Below are 21,604 nucleotides of genomic sequence, written 5' to 3' on the forward strand. Positions count from 1 at the left end.
CTCACCGAAATGCCAACCTCTCTAGGAATTAAAGAGCCTCCATGTGTGGTGTCATTAATTACAGCGCATCAGTTCTACGTTCACAAAATGACCAGTTGTATATTTAAAAAAATAAAATAATAATTGAATGCCTTTTAAAAAATATTTATAATCTACTTCAGTTTGAAAAAAATGTGGTATTATTGTATTACATTCAATGATATACAATAATTTATGTCTAAATAGGGTTTTCACAGACATAAGGAGAATACTCTACTCCTCTACTCCAAAAATACATAATTGACCACACTTCCAAATTGACTCTGTGCTCTTTCTTGCTACAGCGGCCATTTTTTTCGATTGCCATGTGCTCTAATAATAGATTTAACTAATGATTAATATTTAATAATTTTTTTAGTTGTCCGGTGTTGAAGAATAGTATTCTTGGTATAGTAGAACAGTATAAACTAATTTTACATAGTGAGGTGTTGCTCCAATCTCTGAGAGATCTCCTAATAAACAGATAATGGTATTTTAATCTTAAGAATAATGTACAGTTTCTCCAAAACCTCTGACCTTCTCTGAACCTCTGTTTGATAATGATAATTACATCTCAGTAATTATTTTATTTTTGTATATTTTGTTTTGTTGTTTTAATATTCATCAGAGAAAGGGGAATAGCCAGGTCCAACAAGACCATTTAGGCTAAGAAAACCTTTTGAAAAACCTTAGTTATAAATAAATATAAATAATTTTCTTAGCTTAAGGGCTTGATTGCAACTGGGCTTCTTTGCAATGAGAATGGTGGATCTTGAAGGTTGTGTACTGTTTGAGATTTTTAATGGTCCATGCATTTTCACTTGGTTTAATGCACAATTTGGCTCAACATTTTCTGCTTGTATATCAATATGCCTAATAATTATAAAAATAAATAAATAAGAGTATTTAATATAATAATAATAGTAATAAAATAGTAATATTTTTATTTTACTGAAAATATTGTATGAAAAACTTTAGTGTTACTTGTTAATATGCAGGCAGCCTACAGTGGTCTAAGGATTTATTATAAAATATTATATTATTAAAAAAAATGGTTTCTTAATTTTGTCAGTATGTATGCAAAAACTAAAAGTCTGTATTTAATATGAAATATGAGCCTCTTATGTATCCACTGTGGAAAGAAAAACATGGATTATCATATAAATTTCTTTAGAGAGAAATATTACTTTTTCTATTTTCTTTTATACACATAGGATGGAGTGAGCATTACTGAGAGCTAATCACGTCTGTTTCATTCATACTGGAAGCTGAAGGGTTCCCTCCACATATGCCTCTCAGAAGTTATGTAACTTGACGTTAAAGGAAATCCCTAATGTGGACAAAGGCATCATTCTATTGCTGTAGCTGAATAAAAAGAAGATAGAAACGCTGACTGATTAAATATGAAGACATTAATCGCACTACTGCAACAATATGGTGTATTTGAGTTATTCAAGCCTTCTTGGGTATTTGCATCATAATAATAAAGTAAAGGCCTATTTATAACGCAATGCTAATTGACAGCCTTTTTCACTGTATAGAATACTATAAAATATATTGTCTGCATTTTTCTATAAGAAGCCACATCGACTCACAAAAGGAACTTATTTCAAACACTCGACTGACGTTATGAAGTGAGTTTGAAGTAAAAACATGTTATTAAATGTTGTCTTTTGTTGGACGACAGGTTTATAAACGCTTTGCATTGCAAGTTTGGGAAGATGTTTGACACGTGTTCCTTTTTCAAATGCACATTGTAAGCGAGTCAAACTCTCAGTGGTTTCAGAGATGGAGCAGCATTTACTACTAATCACTAGCACGCTGTGCTATTTATTTAATTAAAAATTTAAAATATCGCAGCTTTTGCGATTTCATAATCGCACTAAGCCAAGTTGCAATTTCGGTTTAATTTTGATTAATCATGCAGCCCTAGGATACAGTGTGCTATATTGTGTACTGCAGATTTTGTCAAATGTAAGTCATCCAGATGTTCCATGCATAAAGAAAATGCTCAATGCACAGTATACATTCTCTATATAGCAGAAATGGACCTTAGTTAGAGGTAGGCAACTTTTAATTTAATGCAAATGAAAATAAGGTTCTGAGGGAGAGAGATACAGTAGTTTGTCTTTACATATTAATTTTATTTGGATTTTTGTCAACAGGAAATGTTTTGAAAAGACGTACGTAATCGGTGTTATGTCAGCCGAATGATGGACACCAAAGTGTACAACAGTAAATTGTCCCTCACAGCGTTGTGTTCATTCAAGTGAAATTAAATGTGACATATGCCCTGACTAATCCATAAGAGTAGTATGAAATTCCAAAACACAGTCCCTCAACCACAATGACCTCTCTCATCCAACTCCATTCAAGTTTCCCTTGACTTGGCAGCCAACATCTGTTCGCTAATGTGAGTTTGGTCAGTGTCCATCTCAAACTGTATGCCATTTCTCTCTTCCCATTGGAGAGGTGCCACCTGTGTTCATACACGAGTCCCAGTCAACAGGGTGAGGTTGTGATGAGGCGGTCATGTGTTGATCAGTAAATAATGCATTGTGTGGGTTTTGTCGTGCTTAGTGAGTGTTGACAGCAGTCCTGACATGCCAGTGAGCTTGCGTGGCCGAGTTACAGCTGGCACTGATTCATGACTCAAACACTCAGCCTGTTTCTGTCTCTCTAAACTGCCCCTGATACAAATCTTCCCTCGTGGCAGGAGATCCACCAAGGGAAGGTTAATCAAATCAATCACAGGCCTGTCTGCCGCTAGACTCCCGGGCTGACCTCAGGTTGGAAGGGATTTCTGGATCCCCCTCAGGAGGTAAACTAAGCCAAGTACCTGTTAAGTGGAGGATCGTGCACTTTTGACAAAACCCCAGTCTGGATTAGAGCAAATTACCCAGTGCTAAATGTACTACAGTGGATAGACTGAACGATTGGATGCATATAGCCTATATGTTATGGTGTAATGGTTCTCTGTAAAAACAAAACAAAAAACATACCGTTCGGCACACATTTACACAGCGGTTAATCTCAAATCAGAAGATACATCTACAACCCCAAATCAGAAAAAGTTGGGACACTGTACAAATTGTGAATAAAAACAGAATGCAATGATGTGGAAGTTTCAAATTTCAATATTTTATTCAGAATACAACATAGATGACATATCAAATGTTTAAACTGAGAAAATGTATCATTTTAAGGGAAAAATAAGTTGATTTTAAATTTCATGGCATCAACACATCTCAAAAAAGTTGGGACAAGGCCATGTTTACCACTGTGTGGTATCCCCTCTTCTTTTTATAACAGTCTGCAAACGTCTGGGGACTGAGGAGACAAGTTGTTCAAGTTTAGGAATAGGAATGTTGTCCCATTCTTGTCTAATACAGGCTTATAGTTGCTCAACTGTCTTAGGTCTTCTTTGCTGCATCTTCCTCTTTATGATGCACCAAATGTTTCTATGGGTGAAAGATCTGGACTGCAGGCTGGCCATTTCAGTACCCGGATCCTTCTTCTACACAGCCATGATATTGTAATTGATGCAGTATATGGTCTGGCATTGTCATGTTGGAAAATGCAAGGTCTTCCCTGAAAGAGACGACGTCTGGATGGGAGCATATGGAGTGAGAACTTGGATATACCTTTCAGCATTGATGGTGCCTTTCCAGATGTGTAAGCTGCCCATGCCACACGCACTCATGCAACCCCATACCATCAGAGATGCAGGCTTCTGAACTGAGCGCTGATGACAACTTGGGTTGTCCTTGTCCTCTTTAGTCCGGATGACATGGTGTCCCAGTTTTCCAAAAAGAACTTCAAATTTTGATTCGTCTGACCACAGAACAGTTTTCCACTTTGCCACAGTCCATTTTAAATGAGCCTTGGCCCAGAGAAAATGCCTGCGCGTCTGGATCCTGTTTAGATATGGCTTCTTTTTTGACCCATAGAGTTTTAGCCGGCAACGGCGAATGGCACGGTGGATTGTGTTCACCGACAATGTTTTCTGGAAGTATTCCTGAGCCCATGTTGTGATTTCATTACAGTAGCATTCCTGTATGTGATGCAGTGCCGTCTAAGGACCCGAAGATCACAGGCATCCAGTATGGTTTTCCGGCCTTGACCCTTACGCACAGAGATTGTTCCAGATTCTCTGAATCTTTGGATGATATTATGCACTGTAGATGATGATAACTTCAAACTCTTTGCAATTTTTCTCTGAGAAACTCCTTTCTGATATTGCTCCACTATTTTTCGCCGCAGCATTGGGGGAATTGGTGATCCTCTGTCCATCTTGACTTCTGAGAGACACTGCCACTCTGAGAGGCTCTTTTTATACCCAATCATGTTGCCAATTGACCTAATAAGTTGCAAATTGGTCCTCCAGCTGTTCCTTATATGTACATTTAACTTTTCCGGCCTCTTATTGCTACCTGTCCCAACTTTTTTGGAATGTGTAGCTCTCACGAAATCCAAAATGAGCCAATATTTGGCATGACATTTCAAAATGTCTCACTTTCAACATTTGATATGTTATCTATATTCTATTGTGAATAAAATATAAGTTTATGAGATTTGTAAATTATTCCATTCCTTTTTTTACTCACAATTTGTACAGTGTCCCAACTTTTTCTGATTTGGGGTTGTATAATATGGTTTGGTGAAGAAAGAAAAAAAATGTATGTTTCTGTCAATGGATATGTGCCGCATGGGTTTCACGTCAGAGTAGCTGTCCAGTCAACTGTTAAGTATGTAAAACTTAATCTGTTGTGGACATCACAATTCCTCATGTGTTGGTGTGTTGCTGATCAGCATGGCAAGTGATAAAGCTGCTGCTGCTGCTGCCATCGCCTTTCGTGATGATTAAATAACCGTCTGATCGCGATTATTTTATCTAACCGCGGTGTTTCAGGCAACCGCGATTATTGCGCTCCTTTATAGGCCTACGGCATAAGGGGGAGTCATGGACCAAAAGAAATAGACACGCACTAATTAAGTTTTCCTGCAATCTTTTCGAAGTCATCTGATGCCATTCCATAGCTTAATGTGAGGGACAGAAGTATATTTACATCATTAAATTAAAGTTCACAGAAACTCGTCTTCCCTTCTCTGCAGCCATCAATCGTTCTCCGTTCAGCATTCAAACAGCTCACCTCGTCCGGTTACGACAGGGTGCACAGTAATACTCTCTCCGATATGATATATTCACGTTATAATGCTTGATCTGTAGAAAAGGGGCTATGGGTTTGCATAAATGACTTTAATTTGCTGGAGTTTGCTGTTTCTAAATGACTCTCTACCGTGAGCATACACAGCACACACAGCACAAGGACTATGAATTGGCATCAAATGCACAATTACTGGAATTTAAAATTAGGAATAACCAAATGATCAATAAACTGTTGGACAGATGTATACTAGGATTTGTGCACTCAACATTTCTTCGCTTTGTGGCGTGCACTTGCGCTGCGCACTGTGACTCCATGTGCCGCTTTGTTTTGAAGTGTTTCATTCATATTATCATGGTTTTGCGCACTGAAAGCCTATTTTGTTCTGTCGTATCTATCATATCTTGTTGCCCCATTAAAAAGCTGCACAATACATTTAAAATAAGCATCTTTTAATTTTATATTATTCCAATACTCCTTTTCGGCAGTATCGATACACTGATACCAGTCGCACGTCTTAATTTCGGCGCGTGGTTACAGGTATTGTGCGTAATTTTATTCATTCCTGTTCCGTCCCATTTATTCAATGTCTGTCTTGTCCAGTGTTCAGGTAAATACAGTCAGTTTTGGAACGTAAATAGTTGAGAGAAAATGCATGTGGTGTAACAGTAAATTGGATCATAGTAAGATCATAACACAGAGTGTTAATCATACTTAGGAATGGATATGTTGCCTTTATAGCATAAATGTAAAAAAAAAACTTTTACAATTGTTTGCTTTTCCTTAGTTATTTTGCAGTGTGTTAGTTCCTGATCTCTCTTTTTCCTTCCCTTGACCAGCACAGACCTGATGCATACTATTCCCACATGCTCTAAAAGATGCTCTTCTGTATCATTTGCCGGCGGGCCCTAAAGCTCATCTAGATTCCTTGCAGAGGTTGTATTGATTGGAGTTGTGCTGGCCTCTTGAACATGATTCCCCATTATGAGGGATTGATTGGCTTCACATTGGCTGGTCTCTGTGAAAAAGGTGTCTGTATCACATCAGTCATAGGGTGTGAAAGAACCATCGCTATCTAAGGGCCACATGTTTTCTTTAAACCACCAGTAGACAGCTGTTAGTTTTATCTGGGGTTATATATTGGTTTGAGTTGAAGGGCATCAACAGGACCATTAGGTCTTGGGATCACTCTAGCTGCTTCTATCAGTACTTCAGTTGCATTCTGCCTCGTTTATTATTCTGTGGCCTCTTACATTCCTAACCAGGCACAACATGACATGATTCTAGTGATAACCTTTTGCGACAAATGTTGTGCAGCTTAACAGTCACAGCCAGTCTGTGCAATGTGTGGATGAGTTGTTATTATGCATGCTTTCTTGCAGTCATAAATGTCCTCTACACAAATATGTGAACACGATGATTCAGTCTCGTTTTTACATTCCAAATGTATTCTTAGGTTTATTTTCTGTGGTTACCTTCCGTGAGAACACGTTAAGCGGGACAGTACAATACATTGGCTAAGCCTTCATGTATGTGCATTTACGTGAGTATATTGAGTCTGGCCTTAATCTTTCATTCATGAGTTTTAAGAATCTAACCGCCATCTAAACAGCTAAACATTCCCAACTGCGACTGATCTGAAATGTTGAGGTGAAGAGGACTCCTGAGTCTAAATGTTTAGACAAAGCAAAAAAACACTTCTGGGCTTCAGCTTCAGCCCCATGATCAGTTGAAATCCTCTGTTACCCCCAGCTGCTGCCAGATGTTGGCCATTATGCTTGAGGAACGTGAGTCGGCTCGGGCTGCTTGGCGCTCTGCCTCAGATCTCAGACACAGCCCCTCGGCTTTTAATTAACTCAACACCGCGCCGAGGAGAGAGAGCCTCCAGCTTTCCATCGTTACAGAATGTGTGTGCGCACAGAAGCAAAAAGGTTTCCTCACCCACATAGATACTATTCTTTAATAAAGAAATTCATAGTCTCAGTTTTATAAATCACTTCTTACCTGGTAACTTAAACCTGGTATATTCATGATGCACATGAGAACAGAATAATGTGAATGAATATACATGACTATTTTGCAGTTTCAGGCTTGCAATATTTATAAATTAAGTTCTTGTGTTTCAAGTTTCAAGCGCATAACGGAAATCTGAGAGTAAGAAATTATACAAATATCTGATTTCACTAAATAGCCTACCTCATGTTTGGGTCTATTCCTCAGACAAAGCTATTGTATGTTTTTGCCTTGAGACAAGACTTGAGATCAAGTCGTATGGACTATTTTTATGGCACTCTTATGATAGTGTTTTTTTGGAGCGCCCAGATATTCTGCTTTTGTGAGTAATATTAATAATGTTTTTGACCATCATTCTTTAATAATCTTTTCCCTCTCTGTGCTACTTTTTATATGTATACCCCACGTTTTGATGGAGCTTGTTTGTTTCAGAGAACAACCAGACCGCTTTCTATCCGGTTTGTGACAAATGGGGCCAAACCTTCTAGCTAATCTGATTAGTCCCTATGACAATGACATGCTGCAAATGTCCCACCCTATGATCCTCACAGTCATTTATTAAAGGAGTAGAGTAATGAGATTACACATTCAGCAGACCCACACAGCTGGCGATGGGCTGTCATCACATTCGGGGACCAGTGAAAGGGTTTTAGTCACTGAAATGCCTGAAGGGGGCATTACCTGGCTAGGTATGGTATTCATCACAATCCATAGAATCTGTGCTTTAAAATGGTTTTGTGTAACCGCTGACTTTGTGGATTACATGCAGACATGCGATGGAAAGGAGACTTTTTGATGCTGTTCATTGCTGTACAATGAATTTCTGGTCAAATGTTATTAACATGATGTACGTTTGCTCCAAAGAGCCTTTTTAATAAATATAAATAAAACTAAACTTAGAACTTATAAATAACTTATTTATAGTTATATGCAATATTTCAACTCTTTCATATTATATACATAACAATTAAATAATTATTAAAAATAATTTGGTTTTTTTTATACACACACACACACACACACATACATATATACACAGGGCTCGACATTAAGTCTTTTCATGTGTCAATTTGTCATTTACTTGTCAGAGTAAAAGAAGTCTTGTAAATATAATTTATTTTGAAGCAATATTCTCATCAGTGTTCAATCATCTTATATATTTAAATCTGCATATTCTCATATCTGCACCTTTAAAGGGCATTTCCCTCCCTAATCTTATTAAATGTATGCTTCATCTTTCATTTCAAATTTCTAAATTTGATCAATACATTTTATTAGAATAATAAGACACTATAGGCCTGTTACCCAAGGTAGGGCTGATCAATTAAATAATTTACACTGAAAAATTACAACTGCATTAAATAATGTTATGAGATTTGTTTTAAATATTTTTGAATATACAAATAAGAAATTTTGGAAAGACTAAACACTAAACCGCCAGTAGGTGGCAGAAGGCGACCGTCTTAATGAGCGAGTCAATGAATCATTCATTCAAACAATTTGCTCAAACGACTGATTCATTTAAGAATGAGGCATTTGTTTATGAATGGATCATTGAATGATCATCATTTTAACCTATATCCTGGTTGAGTGCATTTCACCTCAAATTTCTGTTGTAAGTGTATCTCAGTAAATGCAATGGGTTTTTCCCCCTAAACCTGAGGGACAAGACAAGGTCATTTTCTGTGGTAATCAAATGCAGAGATGTTTGAGCTTGTGTTGAACCAAGAACATTCATTTGAAAAGGACATTATATTACTTCAGACTTTAGATATTGAACTTGTACTTGTCGATAACCTAGGCTCACCAGATGAGTGAAGAGTTTACTCTATTGGTTTGTGTCACTCTGATACTATCAACTCTGTTTGGCTCCACAGGAAACCCCGGATAAACTCCCAGCTGGTGGCACAGCAGGTGGCCCAGCAGTATGCCACCCCTCCTCCCCCAAAGAAAGAGAAGAAGGAAAAGCCAGAGAGGCCTGAGAAAGATCGGGGCGAGGGGGAGCGTCCCGACAGAAATCCACCCGAGATTGAACGCACGGACACGGACAAGGACAAATGCGAGAAGGATCAACCTGACAAAGAGAAGAAGGACCGGGAGAAAGAAATTACCCCAGCCATCACCAAGAAACCCAACAGCAAAAAGAACAAGTCCGTTAATCCCCAATAAGAATTTGAGAAACGTCTGATTTATGCTTTATGGCATTTGTAATCAAAAGTCTTTCTCTTTACAGACCCAAGTCAGACAGCCATCAAAGCCCACCCAGTGAGCGAAACAGCATTCAGTCCGGCAAATCCACAACGAAAACTAAGAACTCTCACATCTCCAGGTATCTAACCTTTATTTTTGTATGTATTCTTTTTTTTTTTTTTGAAGCAGTGACAGGATCATCAGTCAGTCAGTCTGTCTGCCTACTAGGGATGTGACGGTGAGGATATTTTCCCACTGGTTAATCGATGTGTGACAACACCGGTAATCCCGGTATCACCGGCGGGGGCTTTTAAATCGCTAATTTAAAGGCGAAAGTAAAATGCGCGCATCCGCACAGGCATTCATAATGGAGCGGAGCAGAGCAATAGGCAATATTAAGAGTAATAGGCTAATGAACTCACCATTCAAGCAATCCGCCCCCAAATTGGCACTAATTTGAAAGCGAAACCAAAATGTGCACGGCCGCATGTGTCAACGGGCGCGGAGCGAGCAGAACAAAGTAAAATGTAAAAAGTGCATTCATAATGGTGGAGAGCGAGCGTTTTTCCGAAAACATGGTGAGGTAAAAACAACCCAAATTGCATCATTTTGGCAACAGCTCTAGGTCAAAAGGGAACCTCAGAATAGGTTGGAAATTAAAATCACACAGGTAATTACTACAGTAATAGGCTAATAAAAAGGTGAACATTTATTTATAAGCAAGAACACTCAAAATGGACAAAAATATAGTAAAAGCAATGTGAACATTTGTAAGAAAAAGTGCAGAAAAGAAAACAAATTCATACTCTTTTGTATAGCTTATACAGTTAAATTAAATTCGGTTTTAAAAGTTTGACCAAATTTGACCGGTTATTTAAAAAAAAATTATCCCGCCAACGAGCACTAGATGAAAAAAACCACCAGGCTGAGTGCCATCAAGAAATACACAGTCTGAAAGCCTTAATAAACACTGATATTTGGGAATAAATGATGTATTGCAGTAAATCGACAGGATTTTACCCTCTCTATTTAATGCGTTTATAATCGCTCACTTGTACGCACACTCGAACGTTATTCTGGCTTGTTCAGTTCCAGCTCATCAGTCACCTTTCGAATGATTTGGATGTGAGAGAAAACACTCCACCACCTCCAGTTTTAAAAGGATGCAGTTTTTTCAGTTTAAGGTTTTGCTGCTCACCATAGTCACCGGTCCAGTTTTAAAAGAACGTGCTCCTCGCTGCAGTCCGTTTCAAAGTACCGTATTTTCCGGACTATAAGTCGCTCCGGAGTATAAGTCGCATCAGTCAAAAAATGCGTCATGAAGAGGAAAAAAACATATATAAGTCGCACTGGAGTATAAGTCGCATTTATTTAGAAATTTATTTCACAAAATCCAAGACCAAGAACATACATTTAATCTGGAAAGGCAAGTTATTTAACTACACAGTAGCACACAGAACAACAGGCTGAGTAGGTGTCCGGTGTGTTAACGCAACACATTAACAGTTATTCAGCTACACAATAGCATAAAGAACATATACCTGGGAGGCTGAATAGGCTAAATTAACATAAGCCAGGGAGTCCAACAAGCAAGTTACCAGTAAACAAGTTCAACAAGCTCCCGCGATCTCATTCCACATCACTGAATCCATTAAATTTTCTTCATATGGTGTCGCTTCTGAATAACTCCGCCAACTAGAGCGCCCTCTCGCGGCTGTAGACGGTAATGTTTTATCTTGGTTCATCTCAGTCTGAATTAATTTTGATATATAAGTCGCACCTGAATATAAGTCGCAGGGCCAGCCAAACTATGAAAAAAAGTGCGACTTATAGTCCGGAAAATACGGTACCCTCTCCTTTCCGCTTTTAGTTTTCACCGCGATCACAGATAAGGAGGACTTGCTCGTACTCAAACTCCTGTGAAACACCCGTTCAGCGCCATTATGCTAATACTTCAAAAATGCACAAGCCCACAATGCATTGGGCACTACAGTACAAAGCCGTAATACATAAATACAGTAGATTAATGTTGAAAATGAGCTGTAAATTAACAGCAGTTGCTTACCGTGAAGAATATTTCCCAGAATGCATTGTTTTCTATAGCACATTACCGTTATAATGGAAAACGTTATGTTACTGACAGAATTTGGCCTTTTTTTTTTTTACAGCTATTTTGAAAGTAAAATTTCAAATAAATGCTGTTCTTTATAACTCTATTCATCAAAGAATCCTGGAGAAAAAAATATTGCCGGTCCAAATAAAAAAAATTAAGCACCAAATCAGGTGCTTGTACAAGTGCCTGTACCCTGCCCCTCAGCAATGCTCACATAGTCTGGAAAGGTGAAGACACTTCTATTAGCACTAGACACTGCCATACAATTTCATAAACATGCTTAATGCTGCTGTTTAAAAGCCCAAATAATGGTAATGTAATAATAAAAACTGATCTGACTTGAGAATGTGTTGCAAGTCACTCTAACAGTGAACAAAGCTGGCAGTCAGCAGTGATGAAAATCACTGTAGAAAATGCCCTGATTCACAAATGCTCTCTCTCGCTCGCTCTCTCTCTCTCTCTCTCTCTCTGTCTCTCTCTCTCTCTCTCTCTCTCTCTCTCTCTCTCTCTCTCTCTCTCTCTCTCTCTCTCTCTCTCTCTCTCTGTCTCAGTCCCTTTCTCTCTGAATGAGCGAGTCGTGGGCTGATCTCAAATGAGCAGCACAGTTTTACTCCCACACACGCCCTGTTGGCTGCCGTCCCACCATTCTGTTTCTGTCTGCTTCTGCCAGCAGAGCTCATTGTGTCACATTGTCTTGGAGGCATACTAACAACTGAGGCTAATGCCAATCAATGAGATTTAGCTTTGTGCTTTTGCTGTGCACACAACCCTGGAAATATGTCTCCATTTTTTTTGAAAGATTTTGTGTTTGGTTTTTGTGTAAATGACAGTTTTGGTGATTTAACTTTTGAAATGTCTGCTGTTCATTGTTAATCTTGCTGATCTCTGTTCATATTTGTCTACTTTGCTGCTTTTTGATTGATCAAACAAATGTTTAGGAAATGTTTGACCTTTACTTTCTGCATTCCAAGCAGTGTTTAGGGATTTTTACTTCTAAATGTTAGCGCTAGTGAGAGAGTAACATGTTAGTTACTTCTGTCTTTTGCATTAAAAGCTGTGTGGGTGGACTGTTTTTACTGTGGACAAGTGTTTGACCCTTTGACGTGGTTTGCATGAAACAACCATCCTTTTCTGCATTTAATTAAAAATCATGCAAATACTGCGAAAGGTGAAAAGCAGGACTTGCTCCCCTTTCTTACCATAGAATACTCATTGTTTGTTATGGCTGGGCCCAGAGGGAATCTGTACTAGGGCTGTCACTTATGTGAAAAAATCCTGTTCGATTTTTGACATATAAGTGTTCATTGAATCGATTGTAAAACCGATTTTCCATGTCTAAAGACGTTTCCATTTTAAATGGCAAATATAGGCAAATCCACGGACAACTAAAAGGCATTAGGACGAACGTGAAGAGGGCGCTTGAGACGCGCACAAGTCAGCAATAGTTCTGATGATTTATTGGCGTGAAGTTTCGTGCACAATGACAAACAGGAGTGCAACATTCTCGAAAAACAATAAGCAGAGCGGACTGCCATAACATCAATGAAAAACATTACAGCAGGCTTCAACATGGCTGTGTTTACGATTAGAAATGTCAAACAAATTTCGCCTACGTAGGCAATTGTAGACCGTAGCCCGAATCTGTATGTAGGGCCTATGCATGAGACTGTCTGAATACCGGCAGAATTGTGTGTGTTTGTCAGAGCCTGCAGTTGCTGTGTGACGCGCGTTCGCTGCGAGTGTATCGCGGCGAGCTGGACGCGCTCCGAGAAGGCCGTTAAAATCGATTCCCTATTTTTGTTTTCGAAACTTGTGTTGGTTGGTCCGATCGATTGTGCAATCGATTTTCGAACGTAAAGTGACTGCCCTAATCTGTACTTTTTTTTTTTTCTCTCACCATTTTCTTCACTGATTTAATTTATATTTAATATAATATATTTTATAATAATAATAATAATATATATATGTAATAATTTAATTTATTTAAAATATAATTTTAATTAAAAAATAATTTGTTTTAAAATGTACACTTTTCCATTCAAAACATCTCTTATGCGTACCAATGCTGCATTTATTTGATCAAAATACAGTAGAAACTGTAATATTTTGAAATATTTTTACTTTTTAAAATGTGTTTTATTTTACTTTAGTTTAAAATGTTATTTATTCCTGTAATTGCAAAGCTGAATTTTCAGCAGCCATTACTTCATGATGACTTCTTGTTCAAGAAGCATTTCTTATGTTTATCTATGTAAACAGTTGTGCTGCTTAATTTTTTTGTGGTAACCATGATCCATGAATATTTTTCAGGCTTTTTTGAATAATAGAAAGTCACTTATGATCAATTTATTGCATCCTTGCTGAAGAAAAGTAATTTCTCTACAAAAAATAATACTTTTGAATGGTATTGTATAGCCAACATAACATTTAAAGTCTATAAATATATATAAAAAAATAATTCGCCTGCATTACCTACTTTAATAAAGTTACCTTGGTTTTGTAAATTGTAAAGGCAAACATTAAAACATGATTTTATCTTCATTTTAAAAATGTAAGCCATGACTATACAGGTGCATGTTACTTCACTATCTTTACTTTCCAAAAGTGCGTTCTTTGGCGCACTACCCCCCTAAATATTTCTCTCTCTCTCTCTCCACATCGCAGGCCCAAGCTGAAGAACATAGACAGGAGCACAGCCCAGCAGCTGGCCATCACTGTGGGGAACGTCACAGTGATCATAACAGACTTTAAGGAGAAGACCCGCACCTCCTCCACCTCGTCCTCCACAGTCACCTCCAGCGCCGGCTCTGAACAGCAGCACCAGAGCTCCGGCTCCGAGAGCATGGACAAGGGCTCATCCCGTGCTTCGACCCCAAAGGGAGACCTCTCGGTCGGGCACGATGAGTCATTCTGAGCGCCACGGACGCTGTCGAGACCGCAGGGATGTACTTTGCCTCCATTTTCCCCTCACCTTGCCCTGAGCCAACTCGTGTTCATTTCCATCACTGAAAGGGGGATTTATGGTCCTCTTACCCACACACACTCATATACGTACACATACATTTGTGTGAATGGTGCAAACTGGACCATGGTATTGGGTCGTTGGACGACCTGTACCTCCTTTCCCTTTCTGGAGACATCCCACTCTTGTATGTATTGTTTTATATTTGTACATGGATGTGCAGCTGAATCAACTTTTTTTTGTTTTGTTAAAAAAATGATATATGTAAATGTCCACTGTGCACAATAACCACCGACATTTGAACTATTCTGGACCTTTATTGCTCTTATTTATTATGTTGCATCTTTCTACTTTAAGAGATTAGTTTTTTCTTCAGTTTCACACAGCTAAAGTAGCTCAAGCCGACGGCTCCCCTTTAGTGTTGAAACAATCTTGCCGGAGATTCCTGAGAAACTTCCCGCGATGGTGCTAGATACACTGTGAAATGGTTTCAGTCCTCAGACTGACGTTCACACCATAGAAACAGATCCCTCTACTCTTGAAAACAATGGAAGTGCTTGTGTCCTGGTGTCAGGCTGCATTCTTCTGTTGCTTTGTTTTGGGATTTTAGTTTTTTCCATTTTGCGAGACTGGTCTGAACATTTGTGCACTGGGGGTCCCTAGATCTGGTTTCGTCAATGAACTAAACGGATGGTGTTTTGCATCCGCTTTGGTATGGAGAAGACAGCTGGGATTCAAGGAGACATTGCGAGCATGATGTCAGCTTTGGATTTGAACATTCGGAACTGAGCTTTCTTAATGCTCACTTGGCTTAACGTCTGGTTTTGCAAATGTATTTGAAACCGCTTTTGATGTCCTTCATGGTCTACATATGATGTATTGTAAAAACACTAAAAGGGTTTGACGTCTCAAAGGTCCGTAGGCTTTTAACGTTGAAGAACTTATTTTGCGATTTCTAGTTCTTTTTGATTCAAAATTTTAATGTCAGGGCTATATTCTGAAGGCAAACGTGTGACACTTCTCCCCATTATTTTCAGAAACGTACATGGAGAGCAGTGCTGTATTTAATAAAACAGTCCCACCGCCAGAATTCAGAGACATGCTGAACATGAGCTTCAAACTGTCATTGAATGCATGGGAACTCTCACAAGCATTCAGTACCAACATTTTTAAAAAATTGTTTACTTGGGTGTCATGAAAAATTGACACCAGCATGATTTCACTCATCATTACCGATCCCCATTGACTCGAAATACTCAAGCTGTCTAGCTGGCGTTTCCCACAAATCTAAAAGTCAGCAAATCGTCCCTTTGAACTGTATTAAACTTGTACAAAGTATGTGTATATGATATGAGTTTTATTTATTGACGGACCAAAGGAATTTGATATTGATGACATGCTAGGCAAATGAATAATTCAAAATGTAATTACCATATGTGTGATATATAACATTTTAATAAAGTCTAATATAATCCATTTAAAATGTGTAATTCTTGTCCTCTTGATATATGCAGAATATTTGTATACTTGTAAATTCATAGACATTCAAGTCAAATCTGTAAAGACAACACTGACTTCTGTCATTGTACTGCGTGTTAATTCTGCTGTGGCATAGAATTATTACAGTGAATTCCCATCAAGCTGTTTTCCCTTCTTGAATTGTTCTTTTAAACTTTTGTATGTTTTGAAATGAAGAGATAAATGGACACTTTGATGCTTTGAATGGGAAACTGCTTCTGTTAACAACCTTCATGCTTTACTGGTTGTTTTGAGAGGGTAAACGTGTGTCTTCTGTATTTGTGATGTTAACCAACCAAACCGGTATTGATTGTTGAATACAAAGCATTTCAGTTGTATTGATATTGATTTTGTTTTGTTACCCATTTAGATCAGTGCAATTCAAGATGGACACTATTCGTAAAATCTTTTCTTTTACTCAAAGTATGCAAAGTAATAACCAGAATGGGAGATGTTTGACATCACAAATCACTGGGGTTTTAATTATTCTGCATTGTTCAGATTGTTGAGATTTTACTACATTTTAACCCCTGCAAAGTTATTAAATTTGCAATGTATAGCTTAAAAGAACATTTCGTAAAAATGTATGAAGATAGCCATTTTTTCACTTGCCTTATCCGGTGTCAGAAACGTGAATTTTGTAAAATTGTAAAGGAAAAAAGAACAACAATGAATTGTATCTTAATTTATTCAAATTTGATGAGAAAAAACAATTGCTGAATTTAAATTGCTTATGTATAACTCAGAATGGTGCAAAAGCCAACATAATAGGCTATGAATAGCAATGGAGCTAAACTTTTTTTTTTTTACGCGCAAGCAGTTCTGTTCTTGTGTACGACCAGTAACCTTAATTTACTGTGTAAAGATGGTTACATTTTTTTTTTTTTAGTTTTTTTTTTTTTTTTTGTCAGAAACCCAAATATAGAATGCTTGTCTACATATGCTATTGCGTTAACCTTGTGAAATTTCAGTGTACCTGTATAGACCTGGCTCCTTTAATTTTGTCAATATCTTGTTAAAAAAAAAAAAAAAAAAAAAAAAAATGCTTTTTCGTTTTCTTTTGCATAATAATTTTTCATTTTGTTAGTAAAAATCTTTTTTTTGGTTTTGTTGGTTTTGTTCTTGCTAATTGCTGTTATTTGTAAATTTTGTATTGAGCTCATTATTTTAATTGTAAATGTACATTTTACTGCCCTTTCTCTTCATTTTTTTTATTGATCACTGCTCCTTGTCTATAGCTGATACAATGCTAACATTCGACAGACTTCTGGCATGTGCACGACTTTGCTTTTAGAGGCTTCTTTATCATTTCCCATGCTTCCAGTAGAAATGTCTATTGATGCATTTTGCTTGTGTTTTTTCCACAAATAAAATGTTCAATTTATCTAACATGATGTTTTTGGTCTTTTTCATACAATTGTCCTTCAACACACCCAAAGCTAAAATAACTCTTAAATACAGTGACCCCAAAATGCAATTAGACACTTGTCCAACTGATCTCAAGGTTGTTTTAGACCAGGAAATATCAATTTAATGTATCATATCTTCCTGTTATATTTCTTTAAAATAAATGTCATTTGGTTTCATATTTTATCTAATGCAATGACGTTTAAAGCAGCTGAAGTGTCCAAATACTGCAGAGCTTCGATACTACTGTTTTGCCCGATAACCTTTAATAGCTTTTGATGCAAATAATTTGGTATGCAGAATAAAAGCTTTCTCTTCAGCACATTGAGTGATGTGTGCAGCTCTGATAGTGAGTCCTGGTACCCTGAGGCATGCTGGGAGCTGTCTCATCTGGGATGGAGATGTCAGAGTAGAGCTCTCAAAGCACTGACACTTGACCAGAGCAGACCAAGTGCTTCAGCCCTACTGAGAAATTCAGCTCCTTTTCTATTCCTCTAGCTAAATGACTCGCAACAGACCAGCTGTTCGCTGGCGACTTGTGAAACAGCCAATGATTACCAGCCAATTTGCATGATGCATTTTTATGTCTGGGAAGAGAGGCATGTGTCAGTCACATTGAAGCTGAAGTGTGTCATTTCTGTGCCACTAGTGCCACTGAAAAGGGACTGCAAAAATAAAGCTTTCTGAATACGCCCCCTGTAGGCCATTGATTGCTTATAATTTGTTAGTATTGTTATTTATTTTTTATTTATTTTAGGAATTTTAGAACCTCAGCTTAAACTTTTCTCATTTTCTTTTAAGTGTTTAAAGTTTAGGTTTTATATCTAATATTTTAGTTTGATTTCATTTCAGAATTGGTCCGCACCATTGGGCTAGAGATGCTAAAAGCTAATTTCCATAATGCCATAAAGGGTTTTGAGAAAATGAACCTATGAATGGCTTACTTAATAGTTATAAATTGGGGACAGGAGAAAGTATTTTAACACCGAATAAGTTACATACTTCAGTTTTAATTTGTATGACACATTACAAAAAGTAAAATTTCAGAAAGAAACTGTTTTATTATTGTCACTTAAGAGATTCTCCTATGGCTATAGCGGCTATTGACCTTATTCACAGCAGCGCCATCTTTGATGATTAACGGGAATGAAAGTGAGGCTGTGAGGGATAGATTATTCTCCTCAGTGGGTTGAACTGTTATTTAATGTGTTTTTTATTGTTCTGCTGACGAAACACTGCAAAACTACCTTTCCAAGAGACTTCATTAGTCAAAAAAAAAGGGAAAAAAATAAATAATAAATCAACCCCATAGTGGATTCTAAGTGATCAAGGGCTTAGCATGTGCCAATTCAGCCTATTGCAAAGGTTCCGCCAGTAGTGGGCACTCATGCAAAGTAAGCAATGACGTACATCCGAGTGAACGAGACGGAGGGAAGTTAGCGAGTGAAGGGCATGACCATTTTGGATTGGAACGCAGCCCTGGTGTGGTGAAGTGTTGAGTCCCACCGCAGTGATGAGTCCCAGGTTCGGACCCAAGCAATCTGATTGGTTCAAAGCACGTTTTATGGGTAATCGCTTTAGTGACTGGTTACAAATCAAATCAGATATCACTTTATTATAAAAGTCGTTTGAACTACGTTATAACGACCATTAATGGTTACGCGTTAACGCTACACAGACTGATCGGTTCATGACATCAAAGTACGTTGGTTTCTGAAGAGCGTTTTTGAGGCCTAAAGTGGGCGGAGCCGGCCGTCGCCATCTTAGCAGCGCATCACCGCGCGTCACTCCAGGCTGCAACGCTCTGACGGAGGTACGTCTTGTGTTCTTGAGTATGAGAAAGTTACAAAATAGTGCTAATAACTTTTTTGCCATTTATACATGCAAAAAAAAACTGTTAAAAGTAAAAGCAGTTTGGTAACCCTCTTTTCATCATCATCCAGCCATTGCAGCCAAAGGCTTTGATCCAGTGCAGAGCACTCCAATTACGCGGGACAGATAAGTATGCTAATCTACGTTACCTTGTTTGTTTGTTTGTTTGTTGACACTGTTTAACTTGTTAAACCACTTTCTTTTGACCTAGTAACCTCATAAAATCGTCTTATGTAATGCTATTTGCAGCGCTTTTATTATGAAGGTCAAAATGGCGCATTAGACTTGTGTTGAAGCCCTGACACGTGAAAAGGTTTTAATGCAGCTCTTTGCACTTCACGTACGATAATCAGACTGAATAAGCATGTCAAAGTGGTCAAGTTTGGCTTCGTGTGATTATTCACAGCCTCAAAACCACTTGTCTCCATCATCACCCAAAAATCTGCCATAATCCTTCAGCTGCATTCACTAAGCCTGTCACTCGCCGGGTCTCCAGTGGCCTGTTGCTTCTATCATTAAACGGCAGAACCAATTGTAGTTTTAACTCCTCTCCCTGGGCTATCCGGTGACAGGCTTTGGATCGGCCCGCTGTGTATGACCGACTGATGCGTTTCCAGACAAGCCCAAGGGTTCTCCAGAGAACCTGGCAGAGAGGGGGGCCTCATCTCTTCCATTACCCACCTTGTTCCCACTCCAGATGGGTCTCTTCCGTAGCATTCCCTCCCTCCAGACCACAGGGTGAAGATTTCCATATGTCTGGGAAAGGGAGAACATCTGCAGATAAGGGAAGAGCTTTTTATATGAAGGAAATATAAAGGCCCACTTTCCAAAAGGTAGAGTATGTGTTTAACAGAGACTCGTTGGAGAGAAATGGGAGAAAAATGCTTAATAGCACAATAAATAGGTGTTTATTCATTTATTTATTTATTTTACCTGTATATGGGTAAAAGGTTATTAGAAAGAGTCTTTTTGCATGTGTGAATGAAACAGCATACTGTTTTACAATATAATATACTACAATACACTGAGGTGCAAATAGCACTGTTTCCACTGTATAAAAGGTATCTAACAATTTTACACTTAGTGTATAAAAGAAAATACTTTCTGTTGCTTTACACTGATTTAAATAGTTTTATTTAGCAAAACAAATTATGTATACTTTTTTTTTTTTGTATAATTTTGGTGTTTAAAAGAACTATGGTGGAATCGATGGTATATTTAATATTCTGTTTGTGAGTTGTATGCGTGCAATTTGACTTTACTTTTTGTGAAATGAGTGGGGAAAAAAGCAATAGATCCTAAAGATCTAAAAAACATTTTATCATAATTTTGATATTGTCACCTCAAAACTTCAGACCAAAAAAAATAAGACTTCATCACACAACCCAATATAGACTGTACACATTCATGCATCTCAAATTGATTAGATTACACTAATTGACTCCTATTCCAAAATCACCACACAAAGTAGATGCATGCTGTCGTGATTCATGTGCTTCTATAACCCGTGATATTTGTGATATGTGTTTGGATAGGTAACCTATGACCATGCATACTCGATTGTTTACATCCACAGAAGTGCACTTACAGATCTTACCATAAAACAGCGTTACTCCTCTCCACATGTCAGTCTTCCAGCAGAATCAATAAGAAAAATAATTTACTCTGATGAGCGTGAGTCAATATAGCATTGATCTCCATTTTGCGGGAAGGAATTCTTGCCTGCTTAGAATTTGAGCCTCTCTTTGTTCACTCCGGGGTGACTTACATGGTTTGATGAATGTAAGACAATAGTGTTTTCGAAGATTTAAAAGAATAGTGAAGCAGTAGAGATTTAGACAGTTGTGGTGATCTGTTTTTGTCTATGAGAAGCTTTGAGTCTCTTTTCCTATCCATCCCCCATCCTTCTAACTTCCCTTTAAGTTTGTTATCAATCTGACACAGATATTTACAGTATGCATGGGTATTATATTCATTTTGAAACTGAATTTTGACTAGGTTTGAAATTGATTACCGGGTTTTGACTAGTTTGTACATGCCTATGATGCCCAAAAAGGTTCGTGACTCACTATTGACTATAGGTTTGAATGTGTATGATGCCAAAAATGCTAGAGAGGAGTCTCTTTAGGATTTGACTAGGTTTTAACATGCCTTTTATTCCCAAAAATGCTGTCTAGGTAGGTGATTCTCTATTTGAATGTGTATATAATGCCCAAAATGCTGTCTAGATAGGACTGTCTACAGGTTTTGACTAGGTTTGAATGTGTTGTTGTTGATGCCCCAAAAATGCTGTATAAGTTTGGTAGTCAAAAATGAGTTTTGATTGTGCCTATAATAGCCAAA

At 37.8% G+C, this 21,604-nt stretch overlaps 1 protein-coding gene across 1 annotated transcript in view; it reads left to right on the top strand.

Annotated features, from left to right (window-relative positions):
• Positions 1-17,371, top strand: part of rybpb (RING1 and YY1 binding protein b) — a 29,224-nt gene extending 11,853 nt beyond the window's left edge. Inside the window, exons 3-5 of the mRNA XM_084129459.1 lie at positions 9,077-9,349; positions 9,433-9,528; positions 14,167-17,371. Of these exons, the coding sequence (XP_083985585.1) occupies positions 9,077-9,349; positions 9,433-9,528; positions 14,167-14,416 (619 nt within the window). The 3' untranslated portion in view covers positions 14,417-17,371. The remainder of the gene's footprint in view (positions 1-9,076; positions 9,350-9,432; positions 9,529-14,166) is intronic.
• The last annotated feature ends 4,233 nt before the right edge of the window (positions 17,372-21,604 follow it).

The sequence above is a fragment of the Abramis brama genome (genome assembly GCF_963993115.1).
Source record: "Abramis brama genome assembly, chromosome: 11".
Taxonomy (NCBI): domain Eukaryota; kingdom Metazoa; phylum Chordata; class Actinopteri; order Cypriniformes; family Leuciscidae; genus Abramis; species Abramis brama.